Source organism: Scyliorhinus torazame, chromosome 8, assembly GCF_047496885.1.
Source record: "Scyliorhinus torazame isolate Kashiwa2021f chromosome 8, sScyTor2.1, whole genome shotgun sequence".
NCBI lineage: Eukaryota > Metazoa > Chordata > Chondrichthyes > Carcharhiniformes > Scyliorhinidae > Scyliorhinus > Scyliorhinus torazame.
The window spans coordinates 101,425,291-101,444,897 of NC_092714.1; the positions used below are offsets into that span (position 1 = coordinate 101,425,291).

The 19,607-nt window shown below is 39.7% G+C and overlaps 1 protein-coding gene across 2 annotated transcripts in view; it reads left to right on the forward strand.

Moving 5' to 3' along the window:
• LOC140428010 (interleukin-1 receptor accessory protein-like 1) overlaps positions 1–19,006 on the forward strand; it is a 2,037,829-nt gene extending 2,018,823 nt beyond the window's left edge. The window contains exons 11-12 of one of the 2 annotated variants that reach the window (XM_072513958.1): positions 1,105–1,173; positions 11,500–19,006. In XM_072513958.1, coding sequence (XP_072370059.1) covers positions 1,105–1,173; positions 11,500–12,221 — 791 coding nt within the window. In that variant the 3' untranslated portion in view covers positions 12,222–19,006. The remainder of the gene's footprint in view (positions 1–1,104; positions 1,174–11,499) is intronic. The other variant, XM_072513959.1, reaches the window with a different exon arrangement.
• Positions 19,007–19,607: the final 601 nt, after the last annotated feature.

Below are 19,607 nucleotides of genomic sequence, written 5' to 3' on the forward strand. Positions count from 1 at the left end.
GCAGAGGGCTGTGGAGGCTTTGTCATTGTATGTTCAAGACAAAGATCGATAGATTTCTAGACATTAAAAATAACAAGCGATATGGGATAGTGCATAAAAATGTAATTGAGGTAAAGAAATCTAGTTGAATGGCAGCACAGACTCAAGGGGCCGAATGGCTTTACGCCTGCTCCTATTTGTTATGTTCCTATGATCACGTTGTTTGTGAACCCTTGCTGTGTGTAAATTGGCTGCTGGGTTTCCACTTCACAACAATGACCACACTTCAAAAAGTGTACAATTCTTTGGGATGTCTTAACGTTGTGGAGGACGCTATATCAACACATTTTCTTCCAAATACTATATGCATTTAAATCAGTGAGCTAATAAAATGACACTAATTGCATAAAAATCAAACCAACTGTCAAAATCTATGAGTAACCTCATGCTACTTTTAGGTTAAGTTAACCTTTTGTTGAATGCTGGAAATGCCTCATATCTGCACAGTTGTACAAAAGGCTGAAACTCCAAAAGTACTGTGTTTAGCACAATTTCACACACGCTTCATTCAAATAATGGGACTGAACTCTGTAACCAATCCTTCCCAACTTGCTGGTTACAACTGGATATAGTTCAATCTTTTTAAAATAATACACTTGAAATTTTACCATGTTTTCATATTTTCAAATTCAGTGCTCATATACACAGTCCATAGCCAGAATCTCAGAATAACTGCTGTGGCCAGTCCTTGAAATCTGCCAGAAATAAACTCTGTGTATACCTTTCATCTATTTTCATATTGGACAATTGCAGAATATAAGATATTCAAACACAGCTGGCTATCTTTAAGCATTAAAAATCATTCCATTATTGATCAGGTGGCACAGCCCACTATATTGTACAATTCCAGTATTTTAGTATCTCATTTGGAGCTTTATAATATTACTGTTGCAGATGCCATTCCATAAACACTCTCTAAAATACTCTAAAATGCACTAATCAGTATGATGCTGCAGTACATTTTTATTTTATATGTTTGTTCAGAAATTTATTATTTCACTGTACCTGTTGACTTATTATGGATGTTCAAATGTTTATACTTACCATTCTCCCCTCCACTTATAGTATGGGCTGAGTCGCAATCCCGTGCTACACAACACTCTTCGTGCCCCACTATAATCGGATGGGAGAACAGTAAGTACAAAACTAACCAGAAGTAAAGCCTCTATGTCAAACTCTTATCAAAATCACCTTTTGGAATAATTGTATTCTAGATTTTATGATTCATATTATTTGAACTCTGCTGCTCATCTCATTAAATAAGTAATTGTTTGATGATACATAACTTGAGTATTGTTTTAAAAAAGAGACATGCTGTTGAAGTTTCTCATCATGCACTCACCATCATTGTCCATCATCAACCGCTGTTCCCTGATGCGTTCTCAATAAAAGCTTTGAACAATCAGAGTCCACTTTCCAACCAATCCTTTTCTTTCCCTTTCTTATGCAAAACAAATTGTTGGTCCATTTGAAATTTGGTATTCTTGGATCTGTCCGCATGAGTGCAAGGTGAAACGCTTTGGCAACCTGTCACAATTAATTAAATGGGCCAACTGCCAACTTTCGAATTAGCCCAAGAATATCTGTGCAGAGTTGTATTTTGGATCATTAATATGCTGATCAGACAATAGATGAGCTGTCGTAATCAGATAGTCAGACTGTACCAGTCATCACTAAGAAATCATTACATATTTGTTAGATGAGTTGATCGAAATAAGCAAATCCTTAATCACATTTCAAGTTGCTCTAAAAAAAATTTTAGGAGCCAGTAAATGGCTAAATTAAAAGGCTTCAAATTCATTTCTCTATTAGAAAAGAATATACAATCACGTACTTGCGAGATGTTATGTTCTGTTGCAAAGGCTGCTTAAGTTTATCTCTGTAACACATCTCTTCTCTACCCTTGCCTCATTCTCACTTTCACTGAATCCTCACCTATACTTCTGTGACTCCACGTTGAACTTCTTCAATGTCCATCTATTGAGCTCAAACCCCACAGACCCCAACTAACCTGAAGCATTTTAAGATGGAGATGAATATAGGCCCAAAACTTCCTTGTTCCACGTGGCCGCATTTATGGGGGACCCCAATGTGCGAGGATGTTCCCATATAAGGGACCCAGCAATTGTTCAGAAGTGTTAACTTCCCCTGGATAATTGCGCTGGGCTGGGAACTATCCGACAGAAACTATTTAAATCGCAACTTTCAGATGGTTCTGCCAGTTTTACCCCGATAGTTATTCTGAAAAAGTTAGAAGGAATGAAACTCACTTTTAACTCCAGAGTAATTATTTAAAAGACCCGGGCCTGGCACGTTCACGACCCCCCCCCCCCCCCCCCCCCCCCCCGCCCCCGTGGATCCCCCAGACCGACAACCCCATCCCCGGCTCCAATCCTCTCCCTCACCACCCCCACATTACCAGCCCGACTACCTGTATCCCACTCAGGTTCCAGCCCATCTTGGCCCAACCATCCACCTGGTCTGCCACCAACCCCCCCGCCCCGCCAACCCGGCCCAACCACACCCCAACCACCACCCCTCCCTCCCCCTCACAACTTGACCCCGCCCCCCCCTCCCCGCCCCCCGTCTGACTCGATTCATCTACTTCCTGCCCTCTCCCTCCTTCCTGGTCTTCCCACAACCTCACTCCCGGTCCCCCCCCAATTGTCTGAATCACTTAACTTCTCCCATTAAATTGGAGTTGAGATTACAGCCAGATCATTATTGAATGGTGCTGCAGACTCCAAGGGCTGAATGGCTTTTTGCTGCACAAAGTCCTGTGCTTCTATGGCAACCACAACCTGGTATCATGCCAAAGCCCACTCATAGATTACCATTGTCCCTGTTTCCCAGTGCACCAAGTTCAAAATCCTCATCCTCCATTAGAAGGTTCTGTGTACCCTATCTCAAGCTAAACTCTCCAAACTCTTCTTGCCCAGTGTCATGTCATGGTGTCCTGTCCATTCTGCTACTTCTCCACCTCGAGTGATCAAGCCTTCAACTGTCTCAGCCTAATCTCCTACTCCAGGCCCTCAATCCACCTCCACTGTCATAATATGCTGGGCAGTGGATGGTAATCCAGAGTGAGAAGGTCTTTTTGTTCAAACAAATTTTGTGAAAAAGGCAGGAAGGAAGGGATATGTCCTCTGTGGGATGCCCTGTACACATTGGGGGCACACCTGCCTCCAAAAAATGTTACCCCCCACTTTGTGTCTTTTCACCTGGCCTGCAAAGCCCAACCCCTCCCCCCCCCCCCCCTTCCACCCACGCTTATCTGAGCCCGATGTCCATCTCCAATTGTGTGCGACTGCTTGCACCCATAATTATGTTGTGGCATTGCTGGGACTGCAAGAGCTGCCAATCAGATTGCCTGCTGGCCCTTGAGGGCGAGATTTATTTTCCACTGAGGAGTGCAAGTCTGAGTCTCCGCTTGTTTCAGCCATCGGCAAGTATGTTATCGCTGCAGGATGGCCTTTTTGAACCGGCCAACCTTTGGTCAGGGTGGTGGTGGGGCGGGGAAAGGCAAGCAGTACACCTCTGCGTAAAATTCAGCCCAATTTAAAAAAAAGTCGAGTGCATAAGATTATAAATATGTCAATTTTGGTGCAGACAGACTAATTTTGAAATCATCTTTTCACACAACAGAAAATGAAGTGTGTGACACTCATTCTATTGTTTCTTCATAGATCCCTGAATCTGAAATATCCCCACGATTAGGCTGCTGCTGTATGATCTAACATGCTATGTTCAGGAAACCCATGATGACTTTGATGGAATTCTATAATTTGTTACATGTGTTGGACAGATGTGAACCTTAATATGGTTCCCCGATGCGTAATCACAAATTCTCCACTGTGAAGACCCTTTGTAACTGTGTGGTTGCCTTTTTTAAAACACAGACTGAAGATGCTACTAATTTGCTCAAATAATGCAACCATTGTTTTTTTTAAATTCCATATATATGCCAAGCCATATGTAAACATGCTGTGGGAAAGTCGCAGATGAATGCCTCACATGTTTAAATAAAATTAATTACGTCATTATTTTGACAGAAATATTAACCCACTTTAAAATAAGAGTTAACACCTCTTTTTAAAATTAGAATGAATTTTACAAATTCACTGGAAGCACTTATATCCATCAATCCCAAACAACAAGGGTCACCATTATTTTGTACATCAAGCTTTTGGAAAAGTTTATTTACATTAGAACATAAGAAATATGATTTGGAGTCAGTCTGCCCTGACATTCAGTAAGATCATAGATGATCTTCTACCTCAGCTCCACCTTCCTGCACTGACTCCATGTCCTGTTGTACCTAAATATTTATCAATCTTTGTTTGGAACCACGAGACCTCAAATGTTATCATAATTCAGTAATGTCGAGCCGGGTGGCATTTGGCTCAGTGGTTTTCACTGGGACTATGGCGCTGAGGACCCCGGTTGAATCCCGGCTCTGGGTCACTGTCCGTGCGGAGTTTGTACATTCTCCCCGTGTCTGTGTGGGTTTCACCCCCACAACCTAAAGATGTGCAGGTTAGGTGGATTGGCCACGCTAAATTGTCCCTTAATTGGAAGAAAAATAATTGGGTACTCTATGAAAAGTAGGGGAGCACAAAGACTGAAATGGACAGCAAACAATTGGATAGGAGGGATATTGGAGGATGTAAGGTGCCAGAACATGAGATCTGAGGATAAGAGAGGCAAAAGTATTGTGCAAAAAATCCTGAAGACTTGAAGAGTTGTAATGTATTCCTATTAATGATTCCCAAATTTTATTTATGCTCAAGGAACTCTAAAAATCTAAGAATGCAATGTGAAAGTATGGTTCCTTGCTAGCTTGAACATTAAAAACTGACCTCATTTCATATAGTACTATATTACATTTCATGAAATACTGTTTTCTACATGGTTCTATGCTATGGCTGAGACTCTCGTTGTGAGTTCACCCAGCTACTGCTGCGAGTAGGGTGGAGAATTTGACGCTCAGCCAAATCTCCCATTCACTGCAGCAGGGCTGGAGAATACCGCTGCCATGAACGGACAGAGAATCCCACCCTCTATATTGCCATATACACACCCAATAGCCAGACTTGTGATACCCCAGCCTCAATGCCTCTATATCGTTAACAGACTCTCCCTTTTGCTCCTGATTTTCCCTTCCTTTCTGATGTGCCCTTTCCCTGTTTCTTTTCTTGTAAATGCCCTACATTCACGTAGGTCCACTGGACTTCCAACTGATTTACAAACCTCCAGGAATTTGCAGGTCAAGTGTGTGAGCACTTATTCTATCCATCCCCATTATTTTGTGACAGCAGCTTTGTGTTCCTGGGCTACACTGGGAATGCAGCAGTTGCAACTCTGCTAGGCCCAGCTAAGGTCAAGCGGAAGTTTATTTTCTGCTGAATGAAGGACTCCATGACTGAAGAGTCCATTGGTGATCAATTACTGTTCCATTCTGGGCTTGTTATTCTGGAAGTTAAAGGGTTGACTAAATAGATATGCTCAGCTAACCTAGGCTCTGGTTGTCCTTGGAGCAGCAAGTCATACTCTGAAATGCTAGTGCGTTGAGAGGGTGAGCCTCCTACTATGTGGGTACATGCACCAGTATTCAATCCATTAATGTGAATCTTTCTCCAGATTGCCAGTTCAAACTGCTAGGCATAAACTGTTCTGACTGCGCATCTGGTGATGCAGTGGTGACTTACGACTTGATATATTTATATTCCACCAGAGCTAGTTTCAGCATGAATGCTTTAAAAAAAGCACATTTAAAATGAATTACAGGGAGTTTACTACATCATTTTAATTGGTGCCCATTTCAGTTCCAACTCCTTGCCTTCCTTTCTCAGCTAAATGCCATTTTCTTTCTGAAAATTAAACTAATTGCCTTCAGTCTCTTCAAGCCCCAACTTTCAAGGTGCTGCTGAATAGAGGGCAAGAATTTCTCAACAGAGGTGAAGAGTAAATCAAAGGGAGATTTTCTCCACTCTGGCATATTTTTCAGTGATTCTTGTAACAATACTGTCGCTGGATGCCCCAGTGGTGGATTGTTGCCAGCTCTTTTTAATAGGGACAAACCTCAGTGTGTGGAGAGCATGACAGGGAAGATGTATTATAAAAGAAGCGTCTTGTTGGCAAAAAGTAAAGGTAAGAATCAGAAGAAATAGGAGCAGGAATAGGCCATTCCCAACCATTTAGGTTGCTCCACCATTCAATATGGTCATGACTGATCCAAATGTGGTCTTAACTCCACTTTCCTGCCTGTCCACCAGAACCTTTGACTTCCTTAGTGATTGAAAAAGTGTCTGACTCAGTCTCAAATATATTTAATGACCAGGATTCCATTGTGGAAGACAATTCCAAAGACTAAGAACCCTCTGAAAGAAGAAATTCCTCCACCTCTACATCTTAAATGGAGGACCACTTGTTTCTAAAGTATATCCCGTAGTTTAGATTCCCCCATGAGAGAAAACATCCTCTCAGCATCTACCCGTCAAGCCCCTCAGAATCTTTTATGTTTGAATAAAATAACATCTCATTCTTCTAATTCCCATGATTATAGACCCAACCCGTTCAAACATTCCTCAGAAGAGGAATCCTTCACCCCAGGAATCAGCCTGATGAACCTTTTCTGAACTGCTTCCAATGCATCTATCTCTCTCCTTATATAAAGAGACCAAACCCCCACATGTGGCCTCAGCAATGCTCAATAGCCAGGCTTCCCAGCTTTTATACTCTATCCCCCTTCCAATAAAGGCAACGTTCCATTTGCCTTCCGAACTATTCGCTGTATCTGACTGCTAACATTTTGTGATTCATGTACCCTCTGTACTACTGTTCTGCTACTTCTTGCCAAAGTGGACAACCTCACATTTTCCACATACAAAGAACAAAGAAAAGTACAGCACAGGAACAGGCCCTTCGGCCCTCCAAGCCTGCGCCAACCATGCTGCCCGTCTAAACTAGAATCTTCTACACTTCCGGGGTCCATATTCCTCTATTCCCATTCTATTCATGTATTTGTCAAGATGCCCCTTAAACGTCACTATCGTGCCTCCTTCCACCACCTCCTCCAGCAGCGAGTTCCAGGCACCCACTACCCTCTGAGTAAAAAACTTGCCTCGTACATCTCCTCTAAACCTTGCCCCTCGCACCTTAAACCTATGCCCCCTAGTAATTGACCCCTCTATCCTAGGAAAAGGTCTCTGACTATCCACCCTGTCTATGCCCTCATAATTTTGCAGACTTCTATCAAGTTGCCCCTCAACCACCATCCAGTGAGAACAAACCAAGTTTATTCAACCTCTCCTCATAGCTAATGCCCTCCATACCATGCAACATCCTGGTAAATCTCTCGGCACCCTCTCTAAAGTCTTCACATCCATCTGGTAGTGCGGCGACCAGAATTCAACACTATACTCTAAGTGTGGCCTAACTAAGGTTCTATACAGCTGCAACATGACTTGCCAATTTTTATACTCAATGCCCCGGCCAATGAAGGCAAGCATGCCGTATGCCTTCTTGACTACCTTCTCCACCTGTGTTGCCCCTTTCAGTGACCTGTGGACCTGTACACCTAGATCTCTCTGACTGTCAATACTCTTGAGGGTTCTATCATTATCTGTATATTCCCTACCTGTATTAGACCTTCCAAAATGCATTACCTCACATTTGTCCGGATTAAACTCCATCTGCCATCTCTCCGCCCTAGTCTCCAGACAATCTAAATGCTGCTGTATCCTCTGACAGTCCTCATCGCTATCCACAATTCCACCAACCTTTGTGTTGTCTGCAAACTTACTAATCAGACCAGTTACATTTTCCTCCAAATCATACTCCATTTGCCAAATTTCTGTCTGCTAATTATATCCTAATATAAGTATCCCTTTGCAGGCTGTTTGGATCCTCTGCACAACTTGCTTTCCTACCTAGCTTAGTTTCATCAGCAAGTTTGGCCACAATATAGTTGGTTCCTTCTCCAAGCCTTAATTTAGATTATAAACAGTGGAGGTCCCAGCCCAGATCGCTGCAGCACTAGTTAGTTTGCCAACCTGATGATGATCCATTTATCCTGACTCTCTGTTTCCAATTGGCCAATCCTCTATCTGTGCTAATATTTCACCAACAACATGAGATCTTACCTTTTATATGGCACATTATAAAATGCCTTTTGAAAACCCAAATGCACTTCATCTACTGGTTCGCCTTTTTGTTGACAATGATTTCCGTCTCACAAAACCATTTTGGCTCTGCCAGATTGTATAATGATTTTCTAAATCATAGATTATCATAGAATTTACAGTACAGAAGGAGGCCACCTGGCCCATCGAGTCTGCACCGGCTCTTGGAAAGAGCACCCTACCCAAGGTCAACACCTCCACCCTATCCCCACAACCCAGCAACCCCACCCAACACTAAGGGCAATTTTGGACACGAAGGGCAATTTATCATGGCCAATCCACCTAACCTGCACATCTTTGGACTGTGGGAGGAAACCGGAGCACCCGGAGGAAACCCACGCACACACGGGGGGGACGTGCAGACTCCGCACAGACAGTGACCCAAGCCGGAATCGAACCTGGGACCCTGGAGCTATTGTGCTATCCACAATGCTGCTGCTACTACCTCTTTAATAATGAATTCCAGCATTTTCCCAATAACCAATTTTAACTTACTTGCCAATAGTTCCCTGCTGTCTGTTTCCCTCCTTTCTTGAATAGTGGTGTTGCATTTTCAGTTTTTCAAGAATCTGGGAATTTTGGAAGATTACAACCAATGTATCTGCTGTCTCTGCGGCCTTTTCTTTTAAAACCTTAGGAAGCAAGCCATGAAGTTCAGGAGAGTTGTCAACTTTTAGTCTTATTAGTTTGCCTCATGCTTTTTCTCTAGTATCAGGGATGTTCTAAATACCTCCTTCCCTTTTGCCCCCTGCTTTGTCATCTGACTTATGTCTCCATTTCTACTATTATTGGGATACATTTTGTGCATGCTATTGTGAAGACCGATACAAAATACTTGTTCAAAGCCTCTGCCATTTCCCAATATAAATTACCCAGTCTCACCCACTAAGAGACCAACATTCATTTTAGTTACTCTTTTCCTTTTGATATACTTGTACAACCATTTACTGTCTGATTTAATACATATTGCTGGTTTTCTCTCATGCTTGAATTCTCCTCTGATTGGCTGGGATTTTCCGGCCACGGTATGGTGTGTGTCCCACTGGGATGGATGCCGCAAGCCACCCACTGACTTCAGTGGACAGAGCTGTAGAAAGAGAAATATTGACCAAGGCATTCATAAAAATACTCATCTCCTGCTTTGAAACCTGCCACTTTAACCAAGCTTTGGGTCATCTGACTTAATGTCTCCTTGTGTGGCTTAGTGCCAAATTTTGTTTGCTAATATGTCTGTGAACGTTTATTATGTTAAAGGCACGTTAAAAATGCAAGTTATCATCCTTGAATTATATCGTAAAAGCTTTTCAGTCTGCCTGAAAGAATAGTCTTATCTGAGAGATGGCCCCTCCATCAGTGCTCCACTAATGTGTCCACCTGAATTATTTGCTCAAGTCTCTGGAGTGGTGCTTGAACCCCAAACTTCCAACTCGGGCATGAGTGCTGCCATTCAGCCAAAACTTACACACGGCAGCATAACACTCACCAAACCCACATTGCACACAGGCGCTTCGCCATTTTAGCAGGTGCATTTCAAGCAGTGTGTGAGGTATTCGCTCGAGGCAGAGGAGGGAACCATTGTAATTGAAAAGTTGGGCTTTCACAATGCTAGTCAGATTTTAACTACATTTTAACCAGCAGGAACGACACCTGGCGCTGAGCCAAGGGCTTCCTAGGCTGAGAATCAAAAGGATCTGAAAATTTATCTTGTGCTTTAAATGTTTCTTGGCATCCAGGTAATCCTTATAATGGTTGTACCTGCCCTCCACCAGGTTTCTCACTATCACCCGCTTAGGACTCTGCTCCTTTTCATCAATCCTGCTGAAAACCATACTAATGGGTCCTCATCTGCATTTCGTGCCATGCCTGCCTTCTTCCTACTAGCCTCTCAACATTAATCTCTCATCATTGATTCAGGCAGGAGTCAGGCCTAGCCTATTTAAATGAAGCCTGGAAGATAAATTAGCCTGAGCCTCATTTGCTGAGACAGAAAAGGGGGTGGGGGTGGGGGTAGGGGTGTGGAGGGGGGGGGTGCAAAGGGTGGGGCCAATTTACCATGTCCTCCTCCTGCCCCTACCCTTACTGGTTGCTCCAAGTTAAAATAAAGATTATTAACACTGCTTGATATTTTTTCAGGTAAAGGCAGGACCTTAGTGCTCCTTATATTAGGGAATCAAGAGATGGCAGACATCCACGATAGAATAATCATACAAAGCTTCTGAATGGAGTGGATTTGATGCATTGAAAGTCTTGTGATTTTTTTCAAAAGTAAATTTGACAAAATAAAATGCTGAAGTACATTAATAGTTAGCAATATGCTAATTGTAGTGAGGATAGATTTTTAATTTCATCTGGCAGTAAATTGGTGGGAGTGGTTCAGCCAGTCCAAAAAATGTGCAGATTAGCAGATTGGCTATGCTAAATTGCCCCTTAGTGTCCAAAAGGTTAGGTAAGGTTACTGGGTTATGGGGATGGGGTGGAGGCATGGGCCACAGTGCTCTTTGCAAGGGCCGGTGCAGACTCGATGTGCCAAATGGCCTCCTTCTGCATTTTAGGGATTCTATGAAAGATTGCGCCCAATTTCCCTATCTACTGAATTCAGTGGAAAGGAGCAGCCATTCCATTCCTGCCAGTTTCCCACATGACAGTGGAAATGAAAATCTACCCTAATCCCGTGTTTGTCTGGCAAAATTGAATTTCAAAATAATCTTTCATTAATTGTGAGAAATTGTCAGGTTGATGTTTGTTAACTCCTGTAATGTTCATCAATGTGTATCTATTTCATTGCTGACCAACCTGAAAACTACTGTATTTTGTTTCATTTACTCAAAGCATGGGTGCATATTTAAAACAATGAAATATTGATTCAGCAACAGGAGTATGGGAGGAGTCACTCAATCAAAAATCTTGCAATAGGGTGAACATTAGACTCATTATGATATATTGGTCTGCATCCCATTTCCACTTTGCTCTGGAGATATTTCCATTCAATTCTTCTAAATCAAAACCTGCGAGGATGATGGATATTTCTTCTGTCTAGTAATTTGTATATAAATGCATCCTTTTTGAACATTTCAAATGTTAAACTGATAACAAACAGGGGAAACCTTCCCTCATTTTTCCCTCAGCAAGACTGCTGAGCACAATGATTGGAGGAAATCACTCTCCATTAAATTGTAGTCATGGGTATAGTGTCATGCATGTCATCATAATGTACGCCAATTTATATGAGACACGGTTCCTACCACTTGTAACAGGAGCTTTCCTGATTTACTTGCAGCATATGTTGAAGATGTGGCACGATGCATTGATCAAAGCAAGAGACTAATTATCGTACTGACCCCGAACTATGTCATAAGGCGAGGCTGGAGTATCTTTGAACTGGAAACCAGGCTGCGCAACATGTTAGTCACGGGTGAAATAAAAGTGATACTTATAGAATGCAGTGAACTTCGTGGAATTATAAACTATCAGGAGATCGAGGCCCTCAAACACACGATCAAGCTTCTTACAGTTATCAAGTGGAATGGACCTAAATGCAACAAACTGGATTCCAAATTTTGGAAACGTTTACAGTATGAGATGCCCTTTAAGAGGATAGAGCCGATTTCTAATGAGCAGGTTTTGGATGCTAGCGAGCAGGGCCCATTTGGGGAACTGCAGACAGTGTCTGCCATCTCCATGGCGGCAGCAACCTCCACCGCTCTGGCCACCGCCCATCCGGACCTACGCTCTACCTTTCACAACACCTACCACACGCAGATGCGGCACAAGCATTATTATCGGAGCTACGAGTATGATGTACCTCCTACTAGCGGCGTCATGCCCTTTACCACATTGGGTAATCAACACACATACTGCAACATCCCCATGACACTTATTAATGGGCAGAGGCCCAACAATAAAATAAACAAGGAGCAAACTCCAGATGAGGTTCACACAAACAGTGCAGTACTACCACTTCTGCCGAGGGAGACCAGCATGTCCAGTGTCATTTGGTAACAACTAGTGGGGTAGTTTTATCCCCTTCAGGTTACACAGTCTGGTGCCTGGGACCATGGCCTTGACTGCTGCTGTTATACAAAAAGAAATATGAAAACACAGGGTCTTGTAGATAAATAATTTGTTTGTAACATCAGAGTCTTCCTGTTCTATTCTTGCCTGTCACTACTACATTTATGATTGTTTTCTATGTTCTATGTTATTAGAACTGATTCCAGAATTTTTAAAGGAACTGGCAAGTATATCCATGTCACACAGAGAAAGAAAAAATACATACTTTTTCATGATTAATGTAGATGGAAATGGCTTGGTTTTGATATTTTATTGGGATGCTTTTTGCAAGATTGTGTGATAAATGTGTGAGAATTTTTTTCCACTTTCCATTCCAGATAAAAGATAATATAAAGCCACAGTCCGTTTTCTGAAATGTGATTTGTTAAGGGCGTGTGCATTGTTACATTACATATTAAGTCGTAGGCATTATATATCAGAGACACTGAACTTTAAAGTGTGTATTATAGGTGATGTTTCCACTTCAATACTATATCAGGTCAGTCTGAGGCGCCCCTTCAAATTCAGATATTCACTGAAAGAGTGTCCTGATCATTATTGCTGATGATAAACTATGAAGTAGAAGTTTAAGAGGTGAAGTAGATATAGTTCTAGCTCAAACCATTGATGCTCACAAGAAAATCATATTTTTCCTAATTAATAATAAATTCCTATCATACTATCAGATATATATCTTGGCTAGTGTAAAAAAGAAAGACACCTGCTGACAAAATAGGTTCATAATTATGATTAACAGAGAAGATCCATATTACTGTTCAGATGTCCAAAGTAAATTATGCCCTTGTACAATGGTAAATTAGTCTTCCTTATGCATTAGAATATTGTGCAAACAGATGTGGCACTTTCCACTAGAAAATGCACTTACTGGGGGATTTTTAACTTAATGTTGACATCAGTGCACAATTCCCACAGTAATGATATTTTTAAAAATAGGGTTTTTCTTTTGCTTAAATGCTTTGTCTCAAAATGGTTAGGGCCATTTCTACCTCTATAACAATAAATGGTATTTCAGAAGAAAAAAATCTTGAGGTTTTTCTTTGTGTTTTGACTACAACTGAAAACAGTCGTTTTCAAAAGTCAGATCACACCGAGCATTAGGGCAGCATACTTTTTAAGAAAGGTTTTGTAACATTTGAGCACATCTGTATATTTGATTGCAATCAGCTTTTTTTTGTTAATATACTTGTGGGTCAATGTAATAGTGGCGTTTACTGCCTCAATTCACGGTATACATCACAGTTTGTTATACAGGGACCACGAACAACATCAGGCTTGCTGTCCATATCTTAAAATTAAAACTATTATTTTCAAATATTGTTGTCATCTTCATTCATTTCCCATAGTGGTCATTTTAGATATGTCTCTGCCCAAAGTATTAAATCACTGATATTGAGTCAGATCATTTTAAGTTGTTTTATAGAGGTTATGTTCAGATTCATTTCTTGTCCAAAAAATATGTATTCTATCACTTCATTCTCTTTATGTCTTTACAAGCCTAAATACCAAAAAGCATGGTAGTCTTCTCTAGCAGCATGTTTCCTTATAAACACATGGTAGTCTATGTTTTTTCACTGAAGCAGCATGCTTTCCTTACTATAGACAATCAGTAGCTCTTAATAATTCTTCCACTGCCACCAAGTTGTTAATCAGACATGGGGTGACCGTAAGGCATGATATCTTTGTAACAAAAGGGTTCCTATTTGAAGAAAGAAATGAAAATACATATACTGTACAATCCAACACGTTCCACAAATGAAAGAGACAGCATTCTTTGTTCTACTTTAGGATTTTAAACACAACATTTGTTTAGCATAGCTAACTTGCCACAAAGGCTGATGTATTTAAAAAATAAAGCCATGCATTCGGCATTGTTTTCAATTGTATTTTATTCCCCACCCCCTATTTTTATTTTACTTCATTAATACCCCTTACATTCATGCAGCCTCTGAAGATTAAAAGAATGCCTTTCCTCCACAGTTCCCAATGTTTCTGCACGTTGATGACGGAGGTGTTTGAGACAATCTCAGCATGCCGAGCAACAACTTACAAAACTCATCACACACATTGGTTGATAGTATATAGGTGCTGACTTCCGCCGAGGCTCAAACCTTTGGCTACTGAGGTGCCAGATCAATGGCTTTCCTGCTGAACATGAGAATGTGCGAAAATATTCAACTAGAGGAGAGCTAATTTTCAGTGAGGTGAAAAGGCCCAGGTGGATCAGAATCAAAGATTGGCAAGTCGTGAGCAATGAGAGAACATCAAAGAAGCGTTAGTTATGGTATAGACTAGATGCATTTCCACAGGGGGAATGGAAGATTATCCAAAGCTGGAGCTCCTTGGATACCTCAAGATATAACGGTTAAAAAGAAACAGGAAAAAATGTCAAGTGCATAGTTCAGTAAAAAACCAAGATGAATCCAAAAAGTACAGCGAGAACTAAAAAAGGAAATAAAATGGACAATAACGGTATGAGTATAGATTATTGGATGACATAAAGGGACAATTATTTGATAAACTGGAAGTAGTAAAAGAAAAGATGGAACCGATTAAGGACCAAAAAGGGAAATTTTCTTATAAAGGCAGAGGGTATGCGTGATGTACTAAATAAGCACTTTGCATCTATCTACGCAGAAGCAGAAGATGCTACTCATGCCATAGTAAAGGAGGAGTTAGTAGAGGAATTGGATAGGCTAAAACTAGGTAAAATGGAGGTACTTAAAAGCTGCAAGGGTTCAAAGTAAAAAAGTGAGCCAAACCGGTTGGAATGCATCTTCGATTGCTGAGGGAAATAACCATGGAAATCGAGGAGGCTCTGGCCACAATTTTACAATTCGCCTTCGATATGGGATTGATATCAGAGGATTGAACGATTACAGATGTTACAATCCTGTTCAAAAAAGAAGAGAGGGATAAAGCTGCAAATTTTCAGCCGATCAGACCAACGTGGTCTTGGGAAACATTTAAAGACATTAACCTGGGACAAAATATCCTAGTATTTTGAAATATATGGATGAGTAGAAGAACGCCAGAATGGATTTGTTAAAATAAGTTGCGTAACGAAGGGGTGTTGAGAGTTATGCAGTTGATGTTGTATAGATGTACTTTTAAAAGATGTTTGATAAAATACCTTATAATAGATTTGTCAGAAAAAAATGAAGCTCTTGAAATTAAAGGGGCAGTGACAGCATTGATACAAACTTAGCTGAGGAATAGAAGATTGTGATGGTGAACAGTTGTTTTTTAGACTAGAGGGAGCTATGGGATAGTGTTCCTCAGAGGTCAGTATCAGGGCTACTGCTTTCTTTGAAATACATTAATGACCTGGACTTGTGTATATAGGGCGTCATTTCAAAGTTTACAGCTGAAATAGATTTGACAAAGGAAACAATGGAGCTAATTACAGACATCATGAAGACATAGGCAGACTGGAGAAATTGGCAGATACATGGCAGGTGAAACTTAACAGAAAGAAGGAAGAGAGTAAATATAAACAGAATAGTATAATTTTAAAGTAGGTACAGAAACAGGGGGACATGAGGTTGCCAATCTTTGAAGGCGGCAGAATAAATTAAGAAGGCTATTAAAATGCAGATGAGGACCCTTAGCTTTATAAAGAGAGCCACAGGGGACAAAAGCAAGGGGGTTATGCTGAACTTTTATAACTCACTGGATAGGCCAGATCTGCAATATTTTAACAATTCTGGGGCACCACACCTTTGGAAGGATATCAAAGCCTTAGAGGGGGTGCAGAGGAGAGTTACTAGAATGGTACTCGGGATGCAAGACTTCAGGCACATGGAGAAATTACAGGAACAAGGATACAAACAGTAAGCTCCTGAGTATTTCCAGCATTTTCTGTTTTTTTGTTCCAGATTTCCAGCATCTGCAACATTTTGCATTGTATTAGAGAGAAAATGCATGGTTGTTCTTACATTCGAGAGATTTAAGGGAAGATTTGATTCAGTTGTTCAAAATCTTGAAGGATTTTGACAGAGTAAATTAAGGAAAAGCAGTTTCAGTGGCAGAAACAGAGGACACAGATTTAAGGTAATTGTCAAAAGAATCACAAAAAGTAAGATAAAGTTAAAAAAAATTGCAGCACGTTGATCTGGAACGCAATGCCTGAAAGTGTGGTGGAAAAACAGATTCAATAAAAGGTCAATGGGTGAACTTGAAAAATATTGCAAGGCTCTGGGGAAAGATCTGGGGCGTTCACTAATTTGATAGTCCTATCAGAGAGCCAGCAGAGGCACAATCAATCGAATGGCCTTCTGTGCTGCATCATTCTATGATTTTATGATAATTTGAAGGAGAAAATGTCGAATTTCGAGAACAGTTTACTTTTGAGAGAAATAGAGAAAAATACATTTAACCTTGGAACATTAATAAGTTTATCCTATTTTATTATAGTATCAATGTAATATTAACTCTAACATTTTTTCCATTCTACCATCTTTAATTGTTTGTAATAGTAACATCAATATCATATTAGTAAGTATTCAGCAGTTCTAGTTTAAGTATGTGTTCTTGAATCATTAAAGAAAATTAATAATGAAAAATATTGTAACAGGTATGCCAAATGGATTCAATTTCATGATTTGATGATTTAGAAGCACTGCTTTTTTTCAAATTAAAATATAAAAGAATATTGTAAAATCCAGTGTATAGAACACATTGTTGCAAAAGCAGCATTCAAGATTTTCCTTCAACCTGAATTAAAAGTTGAGTTACGTCCCATATAACTATCAACTATATTGTGTTTGTGTCAATTGAACATTGAATTGATACCTAAACTGCATTAAGACACAAATTTAAAGCTGGTTATCTGAGAATGATTGTGATTTGGCAAGAGGTATGAAACTAATCAAAGGAGGTAATTTCACTACTAATGTTTTGGCATGCAATATATTTGCAGCCAGTTCTTGGTCAGTCTTAACCTTTATTTTTTAAAGTTTAGAGATCCCCGATAGTCCACTAAAATGGCTTTAGATTTTTAATGTTAGTAAAGAGCAACAAGACAACCAGCATTTTACTGAAGTATTAAAAATGCCAGTACCGTTAAAACCATGGTGACTGGAGCTTTGTGCATATGGGGTTAAATATTGCGAATCACTTACCATTGTCAGTCCATATCATTCTAAAGCAGAAACTGGTTCAATATTAGCACATGCATTGCAATGGTAACATAAGTAACAACCTCAATGTTGTGCATTATTAAAAATCTGCATGACTATGTAATCTATACACCAGATTTTATGGTACATCCCATGCTGTCCATTCAACATTTTAAACCTAGATACAAATATTAGTCATACATAAACTGTTCAATCATCAAGTCCATAAGTGTCCAGGTGCTTAGATGTTAATGAAAAGCTATTCAAAGTAGTACTAAATTAGAATTGAAATAGGATTCAACATATGTCTGCTAAATACTGCAGTTACAAATGATATTCCATATTGCAACAGAAAAAAACTTTACAAAATGGGTAGGGTTTATTTTGCTTCAATTTATACTTGGTCTTGTAACCAAGCATTAAAACTATTTAACTTAACAAAAATAAAATTGCTAGGTGTGATCTGACCAAAAATATTTACTATCTCATCAAATTTATTGGGGCCTGACAGTTTTTAAAAAATTAGGTCTCTTTGATTGAACAAAGAACAATTGACCCAAATTCACCCATCCTTTTTCATATTTCCACTGCAGTCTCGGTACAACCCTGTGGCATTGCATAGGAGACTGATTAGCCAAGGTATGGCCTCGTGTTTCTACCTAAAAAGCTCGTAGACTCAGTTTCAAACATTTTACTAGAAGTTCAATAGGTTGCAGCTAATACATATACATAAACTTGGTGTTGAGTAATAGAAAGAAAAAGTGAAGATGACTTTTGAACTTATCACACATTCTGTATAGGATGACACACGTTATTTACTCTAAAGCCTGAGTAATTTATTCTTCTTATTAATACACCTTACTCTTGATGAAATACTTGTCACATAAGCTACCCAACTTGTAGCAGGTGTTGCACATTTTTACTTTCTGTACTCAATTTTATAAAACCAGAAACACCATTTATTAAATATGAACGCTGCACAGTTAGCAATAGAGTTGTGGATTTTGCAATGCTGATTGTACTTGCCTTAACTTTGCAGAAAAAGGAAAGAGAAAAAAAAGAGAAGTGTAGGCAAGTTCAGTACTGGATACTTTTCATAATTTGAGGAAAAATAAAGCCACAGCATATTCACAGGAGTCCTTGTAAACATGACATGAGCACATATTGCCCTGGGTTTGTTAAAGCACAAGGTGTACTTTGTCTAGAGTTAAAATACCTTTGGTGTAATTTTTGCTTTAGGTAAAAGAAAATGTTGAATGTGAAAAAAAAAATCTTTATTACTTGCATATGAATATTTTTGTATCTGAAGGAGGTTAAGCTACCTGCTTTATCACGTGTATCTTTCAGAGAAAATAAACAGGGTATGTGTTCAATTTGTAAATGCTTTCTTCTAGGATCACTCTTTAACGGGAAAATTGCAAGATAATAATTCAAACTTTTGTGAACTGAACAAACAAAATAGTATAGATAAAATATAGTTGATGATTCACCATTTTTATTTCTAATAGTAATGAATGGTTAACTGTTATTTAAGATTGCGGATTATTCTGAAATGATCAATGCTGTGTTCTATATTCTGCAGTTACAAATAAAACTTCCCAGCTTTGTTTCCATGAATCATTATTAAAATAAAACTTAGCTACATCATAATCAAAATAAATAAGTTTTGCTCATTTTCATCGCTCATCCTTGCCTCCGTGAATTGCTTCAAACTTGAGAATCCTCTAAATTTGCAACTAATTATTCCTTCCAATTTGCCTTGGATGTGGGCTACCACAGAAGTGATGAAAAGATGACAGAATATGCCAAAACTTTGAATCCAATCTGTTTTAAATTGATAAGGAATGGAACTAGTTTTACACAGGAACTTTATCAATCTTTCTCATTTAACTTGGAGACATCAAAAAGAGCCAGTTTACCATGGAACTCATTGACATCCCTCCATTATGTTGCTGTTCAGTAGACAGCAGATCTTCATGCTGTGTCAAGTGCGCTTCTACTTGAATGAGAGCTGATTGAATAAAAGAATAACTGCAGCCCAAGATGGTCTGAAGATAATTTTGGCAGAAAGTAGTGAACTCACAGGTAAGACGGATGAAGGTTTATAAATACCTTGCTACTCAGAAATCTTGTGGATTGGAAACTAGAAGAGGGGAAAAAAATCAATTTGCTTTTGTATAGAATTACAGCAAAGAAA